Source organism: Vulpes vulpes, chromosome 8, assembly GCF_048418805.1.
Source record: "Vulpes vulpes isolate BD-2025 chromosome 8, VulVul3, whole genome shotgun sequence".
Taxonomy (NCBI): domain Eukaryota; kingdom Metazoa; phylum Chordata; class Mammalia; order Carnivora; family Canidae; genus Vulpes; species Vulpes vulpes.
Genome location: NC_132787.1, coordinates 111,957,830 through 111,966,195, shown reverse-complemented (window position 1 = coordinate 111,966,195; position 8,366 = coordinate 111,957,830). Strand labels below are relative to the sequence as shown.

At 74.7% G+C, this 8,366-nt stretch overlaps 1 protein-coding gene across 1 annotated transcript; it reads left to right on the top strand.

Moving 5' to 3' along the window:
• The first annotated feature begins 4,897 nt into the window (after window positions 1-4,897).
• Window positions 4,898-8,366, top strand: LOC140599855 (uncharacterized). The gene is made up of 6 exons (XM_072765114.1): window positions 4,898-5,012; window positions 5,681-5,775; window positions 5,996-6,061; window positions 6,616-6,715; window positions 6,947-7,099; window positions 7,394-8,366. The coding sequence occupies exons 1-6, from the start codon at window positions 4,913-4,915 to the stop codon at window positions 8,308-8,310; spliced, it is 1,431 nt and encodes a 476-aa protein (XP_072621215.1). The 5' UTR covers window positions 4,898-4,912; the 3' UTR covers window positions 8,311-8,366.

Here is an 8,366-nt window from a genome sequence, read left to right as displayed (position 1 = left end):
ACACCCGAAGGCTTTTGCGGGGCTGCAGGTGGATGCCGGGGACCAGGCCAGCGCAGGGAGGGGGGGGGCCGCAGAGGGAGGCCCCGACCAGGCAGGAGGAGGCAAGAGGAGGAGGGGGCTGCCCTGGGCGGGAACGAGGGAGGGGACAGCCCAGTGGCCTAGGTCGCAGGGGACGAGGCTGATGGGTCAACAGCCCCACGAGAACCTGACGGACGCTGGAGACCCCAGGTGGGGCCCCCTCGGCCCTGCTCACGGCCCAGTGTCTGCTGGGATGGCTCAGGGGTGGTCGTGCTCAGGGGCTCCGACAGGACGGGAGGTGAAATGGGCCAGGGTGGCAGAGGGGACAGCAGAGAGGGGAGCCCGGGGACAGCAGGGGGACGGCCAGGGGGCAGGGGGAGGCCGGCTGGACGCTGGGCAGTCAGGCCCTGGGGAGGCGGGGGGACCTCAGCGGGACGGTCACGGGGCACCCGGGCCACGCTGACAGCTCTCGGGCTGGTCCATCGAGGAGGGGGGCAGGTCACCCCCTGGGGGCGCCGAGGGGTCCCCGCCCAGCCCACCACCGGCAAACACCCTCCTCAGACCCCCCAGACGCCGCCCCCGCCCGCCCTCAGGCCGCTGGCAGCCCCTGCCCTCCCCGGAGGAGCCCTGCCCTCCCCAGGACGCTGGGTGCAGACGGGGTGTGTGTGTGTGTGTGTGTGTGTGTGTGTGTGTGTGTGTGTGTGTGGCTGTGGGGCCGGGGCCTCAGGGCTCTGCGTCTCCTGCCTTCCAGGGACAGGGAGCTGCCCGACCCCAGCCCCCGCGAGGCCAAGGTGAGAGCCCGTCCTGGGCCCCGGGCAGGACGTGGGGGGAAGCTGGGGCCAGCTGTCTGCACCGCGTCCCCCAGGACATCCCCGGGCGTCTCCCCAGTCCCCCGTCCCAGCGCTGCACGGGCCGCCGGGAACGCACCCCAGACCCGGAGCCGCGGTCCGCGGGGGGCCCTGTGCCTTCCTGGCTCCTCCGGGTCCCGCGGGGCACTGGACGCGGCCCGAGCGCCCACCTCCCGCGGCGGGAGCCTCACCTGCGGCCCCCGCCTGTCCTCTCCCAGAAACTCCGCCAGGAGACCCGGCGCGCGGACAAATGGATAAAAATGCTCAAGCGATGGGACCACTACCTCCCCAGCGAGAAGGTGGGGCGCTGGGTGCCCCCGAGGGCTCTCCGTCCTGACGGGGCTGGGGGGCCGCCCTCAGTGTCCTCCTGCCCCGTCCTCGGGGGAGCCCCCTGCCTGGGGAGAGTCTGCTGGGAGCCCGGGCCTCCCTCCCCAGGCCCCGGGACGGCGGTGGGGGAGCGTCAGGTCGGGGCCAGGGTCCCTGCTCCTCGCGGGGGACGGGGGGGGGGGGGGCGCCAAGATCCAGGGAGACCCAGCCTCTCTGCAGACACCCTGGAGCCGACGCCGGAACCTTCTAGATGCCTCGTGTTCCCTGGGCTCCAAGGGGCCGCCCTGGGCCCCTCTCACCAGCACTGCCTTCCTCCCCGCAGCTGCGACGCCGGGTCTACAAGGGGGTCCCGCCCCAGGTGCGGGGACAGGTGTGGCTGCGATTGCTGAACGTCGACCAGGTTAAGGCCAGGAATGCCGGGAAATACCAGGTGGGACCCGACCCGTCCACTCCCCGTGGACCCTCCCCGTGGTCCCCTCCCTGCCCAGGGCTGACCCTCCGTGTCCCCTCCCCACCCGGGGCTGAACTCCCGTGTCCCCTCCCCACCCGGGCTGATCCTCCACGTCCTCTCCCTGTCCAGGGCTGACCCTCAGTCCCCTCCCCGCCCACGACAGCTGGGCACAGGCCCTCACGCAGGCCCCGCGGGCACGGTGGGCACTCCCGCCGTCCCCGGCCTCCCAGGGGAAGGGTGGAGGTTCCTGCAGGACACACTCCCGTGGTGGCCCCGGGCTCCCTGCCCAGGACGGCAGCTGCTGACAGGTCGGGGTCTGTGTCCCTGACGCCGGCTCCTCCTCCCAGGGTCTCCCCGCAGGCAATGAAGGAGGCGGCCCTGGTCTCCTCCCGGGACATCGTGCAGATCGACCTGGACGTCAACCGCACGTTCCGCAGTCACACCATGTTCTGGGACCGCTACGGGGTCGGGTGAGGCTGCTGGGCCAGCGGGGTTCGGGAGTCGGGGGCCCGGCCCGGGAGAGGCCCGGGGGCTTCTGTGCTGGGGACACGGGGTCTCCGAGGCCGGGGGGAGCGACGGCAGCAAACAACACACTGCCACGTGGTAGGGTGCTGGGGATGACCCCCGTGCCCCCACCCCCAGGGTCTCGGGGATGGGGAGGCCCCAGGACGGGGCCTCCAGGGGTCACCGTCTGAGCTGAACCCCAAGGGGGTGAGGGGCGGCCCCGTGAAGAGCAGGGGGCCGGGGTGGGGGCGTGGGGGGCACGAAGGGGACCTGGGGGCCAGGGTGCATGGCCGCGGCTGGACCGGGACACGTGGACCCGACGAGGGTCGGACAGGTCAGGGTGACACCCACCCTCGGTGCTTTATGTACTTCTGAATTCTGGGCATTTTGTTTTAGACAACTGGCACTTGGTGAGCACACACGGCATGACGACACGCACCCCCCCCCCCAGACGCCGCCCCGGTCCAGGCAGGCCCTGCGCGGAGCACACGGGGCACCAGGGGCAGGGGCACGGGTCACAGCAAACCCCAGACTGGGGTCGGTCGCCTTTATCTGTAGACGTCTCCGTGTGCACCTTAGAGAAGGGGGTGCCCTGTGTCCACAGCCCCCCACCCCATCCCCTCAACCACCGCCCCCACGCCATCCCCCTGCATCACCCCCCACACCATCCCCCACAACCCCAGACCCCCCACCCCTACACTATCGGTCCCGCCCCCACCCCCACCCCACCCCCACGAGGACGCGGTGCAGCTGCCCCCTGTGGGACATGCTCAGCCTCCCCGGCCACCTTGGGGTTCTCTGGACGGCCTGCTCCCGTCAGAAGCCCGGGTGTTCCGCAGAGTCCCCAGGGGCCGCGGGGAGGTGGGGGAAGGCAGGGAGCCCCCGACAGGGGGGTGCAGGTGGGTGGAGCAGAGGGTGCAGCTACCTGTGTGTGCAGCGGGCGGGGTGTGTGGGAGCCCGGGACCCCAGGGGTGACCTGCAGGGGCGCCAGGGGAGGGGCTGGGGAGACGCCAGGCATGGGTGGCTGGGCTTCCCGGGCGGGCCGCTCGGACCGTCTCCCCACGAGAACTCGGTGCTCCTCCCTGCAGGAAACCTGCTGCCCCCCGGGGCCCCCGCGGCCCTCAGAGCGCGGCCGGGTCAGGCTGACCTGTGACCCCCGGCCCGGGGGGAGCCGGCCTCCAGCAGCCCGGGCCTGGGGGCCGCGGAGCCGGGGTGCAGACTCAGGCCGCCGTGCGGGGGGCATCGGGCGGCTCCTGGCAGCGCTGAGGGGGCCGCACCCCGTACCCCCCCGTGCTCAGATAGTGACCCCAGGGGTTCGCAGCCTGTATCGGGGTCACACCTGCACGACGTTCCCTGCTCTCCTCACGGCGGCTCAGACCTGGAGCCCCGAGATGCTCTGGGATGGGCGGGCCCGGGGTGCCCCCCACAGAGTCCAGCCCAGGGACACCTGGGAAGGCCTGGGGGTGCGCTCAGGGCCACGGACGCCCCGGCTGCGTGGGCTCGGGGCAGGGGCCACGTGGGGCTGGTGGTGTTCCCGGGACACGGGGCCGGGCCAGGCCAGGGCAGCGGAGGAGAGGCGTCAGGGGCTGCGGGGACCGGGGCAGGGGGAGCGCTGGATCCCATGGGGGCGTGCGGGGGGGGGGGCCGCTCCAGGGCTGGAGGGGGCGCTGGGGGAGCCCGGAGCTGCACACCCCACGGCGGGAGCCGCTCGGAGGCGTCGGACACCCCAGGGTGCACTGAACCCCCGGCACGCTGCACGTGTGAGGTCGCCGCCTGTCCCCGTGCGCAGTCCTGATCCCGGAGATCGGCCCCCGCGGAGGGGCCCCGCGGGCCGCGGGGCCTGCGGGGCGGGTGTCGGCACCTCGGCGGCCTCGCTGGGCGGGGGCTGACTGAGCAGAGCCCCCCACTGTCCCCCCTCCTAGGCAGCGAGCCCTGTTCTGTGTGCTGGCGGCCTACTCCATGTACGACACGGTGAGTGTCCCTGCCCCCGCCTCCTGCCCCGCGGGCGGCCTTGTCCTGAGTGCTGCTGACCAGCGGGACTCACAGTTAGGGCCCCAGCTCCACGGCCCCGAGATGCCGGGGAGGGTCTCTCTCCTCCGGGACGGGCAGGGGGCGGGGTGCAGACCTCCCAGGGGAGGCAGGGCTTGCGTGCCCGAGGGCCGGGGCTGCCCGGGGCCCCCGCGTGCACCGCGGCCGTCCAAGAGCTCGGGTCTGGACCCTGACAGACGGCACTACCGACGAGAGCCCGGGCGGGGAAGGCTCCCACTCCCCCGAAGGGCACGAGGCCGAGGCGCCCAGGAGGCCGCCCCCTTCCACGGCGCATTCCAGAAGGGTCCCCGAGGACCCCAGCTCACACGCTCCCCGGCCCCGCGGGGTGTCCTGGCCCAGCTCCCCTCGTGGGACCTGCCAGGGGCCACAGTCAGGCCCCCCATCCCCGGCGACCTGCCCTCCGGGGGTCTCCAGACCTGGCGGGTCCCCTACAGCCTGGCACAGCTCACGGAGGCCCCTCCTGCTGGCCTGAGGACGGGGGCCCTGGCCCGGCGGCCGCAGGGCTCGGTAGCGGGGCCCGGGGTGCTGGCGCCCCAGCTGGTCCGGGTGGCCCTCACCTGCCCCCCCCCCCGCCCTCTGAGAGCCCCCTCCGGGAGCCCGGGCTGGGAGGGAGCCGGGGGAGCCTGACGCCCGCGGGAATGGCTCAGAGGGGGCCTTGGGGCGCACGCCCTCCGTGGGGCTCGGGCTCTTGCAGGAGGTGGGCTACTGCCAGGGCATGAGCGAGATCGCGGCCGTCCTCCTCATGTTCCTGCCGGAGGAGGACGCCTTCTGGGCGCTGGCCCAGCTGATGGTGGGCGACCGGCACTCCATGCACGGTAGGGGCCCGCCGGGGAGCTCAGGAGGGCCTCCCTGCAGGCTGCTGCACCGGGGGGCAGGCGGGGACCCCCCAGCTCGCCCCCCCACGGGCAAGGGCCCCGCCTCCCCGGTGGCCTCGGGGTCCCGGAGCCACGGCCACCCGCCCCACCGTCTGCAGGCCAGGCACGCACTCCCGTTGCTCCCCCAGCCTCCCGCCGGGCTGCCGGCTTGTCCCCCAGGCCCCCCTGCCAGCCCACGGCCACACGGGGCCCAGGGGGCAGCGTCTCCCCCTCCCGGGGGCCCCCAGCCTCACTCCCAAGCCCCACAGCAGAGGGCCGTGCACGCCCATCACCCTCCCCGTGGCCTGCACCCCTTGCCCCTCGGGGCTGGGGACCCGCCTGTCCCCGCGGTGGCCCCCGCAGGAGAGAGGGTGCTGGGTCAGCCGGGCCCGGTCCTCAGCCCCCAGCCCACGCCCCGCGGGGTCTCTGTGAGGACGAGGGTCCCCGGGCCCCGCGCCCCCGGCCTGGGAGGCAGGCCCTGCCCTCTGGGAAGAGCGGATCCAGCCAGGGCTCCGAGGGCGGTGGGCACACGGGGGTCAGGGCGTGGCGGGGAGGCCCCTGCCCCGACACCCCCCACCCCGCCTGGTGCAGGAGGAGGCCCTGACCGTGGGGGCCTGGGGCCTTCTCAGGCTTCTTCGTCCCGGGCTTCCCGAAGCTCCTCAGGTTCCAGAGACATCACGAGCGGGTCCTCCAAAGAGCTCTCCCGGACCTGAGGAAGCACATGGCGAGTGGGGGCGAGTGGGAGCTCCTGAGGCTCCGTCCCCGGAGCCCGGGGCAGGGGGTGGGGGGCACGGCCCTCCCTCCGAGCTGCCCAGAGTTGGGGTCACATTCCTCCCCCTGGGGCCCGGGGGCGCCCTCGGGGCTGGGCTGGGCCGTGGGGAGCGCGTCCACCCGGCTCCAGGGGCCGCGGCGTGGGGCCTGAGCACCCCCTGCCCTCCCGCCAGGACGAGGAGCAGATGTCCACCGGCATCTACAGCCCCAAATGGTTTCTCCAGTGCTTCCTCGGCCGGGTGAGGCCCCCCCGGGACCCCCGCTCCCGGACCTGCCCCCTGCCCCCGGGGAGGGCCCAGCTCAGCCCCACCCTCCAGACGAGCCAGACCCGACCCCGGGGCCCTGAGGCTGAGGCTGAGGCTCGCAGCCCAGCCCGTCCTGGAGAAGCCCAGAGGGTCCCTGGACGAGGTCCCGGGGGGCGGCCCGTCTCTGCCTCAGCTCCCCCGGGGGAGGCCGGGTCAGCCCGGGGTGTGGACGGGCCCTCGGCCCATCGGGCGGCCAGCCTGGGGTCCTCTCGAGGCGTGGTGTCGTCAAGTGCGGGCAGAGTCTGTGCCCCCAGGGGTGCGGGAGGTGCCGGCCGGGGTCGGAACCCGGAGCGGCCGGGAGTCCCTGATCTCCCTGGGAGGAGGGCACGCACGGGGAGGCGGGGGGCGGGGGGCGGGGGGCGGGGGGGGGGGCGCTGCGGGGCCTCGTCGCAGGCAGCCGGGGGCCAGATGGCAGGCCTAGCCTAGCCCCAGCCGAGCCCCCCAGGGGCCCTGCTCAGGCCGCTCCTCCCACCCCGCCGTCCCCCTAGACCCCCTTCTCGCTCACCCTGAAGCTGTGGGATGCCTACATCCTCGATGGGGAGAGGGTGCTCACGGCCATGGCCTATACCATCCTCAAGGTGCACAGGAGTAAGTGAGCCCCCGGGGGCCCAGGTGTGCCGGGGGCGGGGGGCAGGGGCGGTGACCCTGGGCTCTGAGCAGCACCCAGACCTGGGGCGGGGGGACGGCGGGGCAGGCGGGTGCAGCGGGGCTCCCCGAGTGGAGCAGCGGGCAGGGGCCACCCCGGCCAGCGCACTGCCCGCGGCGCTCCTGGGCACAGCGGGACCCCAGCCGCTGGCCTGACTCTCGCCCACCGCCCAGAGCGCCTCCTGAAGCTGCCCCTGGAAGGGCTCCGGGAGTTCCTCCAGGACTCTCTGGCCCAGCCCTGGGCCCTGGAGGACGAGGCCGTGCTGAGACACCTTCGGGCCTCCATGACCCAGCTCCGCAGGATGCGGTGCGACCTGCCCCCGCCAGGTGGGCTCAGGGCCCCGGCCCCTCCCGACTCGGCCTGCTGGGGCCGCCCACAGGGGACAGAGCCCCCGGGGCCCCCGTCCTCATCTCTGGGGCTCTCCTCTTCTGCTCCAGCCTCGGGGACCCCAGGCCAGGGCTGGGCGGGCGGGTACCCACTGCAGGGCCCGGGCAGCAGTGTGGGGGGCTGAGCACAGGGTCAGGCCGGGGGGGCCACGCGGGAGCCGTGAGCACCCCCGGGGCCCCCAGCGGGGGACACACAGCCTGCTGGAGACGCTGACCCCGTCGGCCTCTTTCCAGCGGGACCTGAGGAGTTCCCCACGAGGCCCCTGGGCCTGGAGCCAGTGTCCCCGGCGCCCGGGCCTCTCCTCCCTTCTCCGGCCTCTGAGCCACCGCCCAGGGTGGAGGAGCCGGCCTCCCCGGGCCCAGCCGCCCGGCCTGAGCCGCCCGGACCCCCTCCCGGCCAGGCCATCGTCCAACTTGCCCCCCAGCCCCGGCGGTGGAACTCCCTCCCCACCCTCCCGGGGCAACAAGGCGGTGCAGGCAGGCGGCCCCGGGACACGGCGGGCTTCAAGACAGAAAACGGGGTCTCCTTCCATTCGGCACCTGCCTGGGCCACCCCAGAGGCCCCGCGACGGACCGGGCCCTGGAGCACCCCCGGGACTCCCATCACGCGGTCCCCCCAGCCCCCTAGGGATGACGCTGTCGGGCCCAGGACACCCTTCCTGCCCCGCGCCCACTGCAGCTCGTGCCCCTCGCTGGGCAGTGACGGGCACAGCCAGGGCAGAGCCAGGGCGGCGCTGAGCCCGCTGCCCCGAGGCCCCGCACAGGCCCGGGACCCTCTGCCCCCCGCGTCCACGGGGCAGCTCGATGCTCGCGGGCCTCGGGGGCAGAGCGTGGCGGTGAGGGCGGGGGCCCGGAGGCTCCGGCCCGCCGTCACCGTGCCCTGCCTCGTCTCGCTGTGCCTCCCGGAGGGCGGCACCGCCCGCACGGGACACCAGCCCCTGACCCAGAGGGACCTGGGCTGGCCTGGCCCCCGGCTCTGCGGGGGCAGGGGCGACTCGAGCGCCTGCCCCAGGCCCAGCGCTAATGGGATCCAGCGCCCCGGGGCCCTGGCCAGGCCTGCGTTCTGGCCCCGGGCTGAGCGAGCCCTCTCACAGCAGGATGTGGCCTCCTGGGCCCTGGGCGTGCCCCACAGATCCAGGTCGCTGACCTAGGGCAGCCCTGGGGATCCCGGGACACCCCAGGGCAGGGCAGCGGGGGCAGGCCCGTG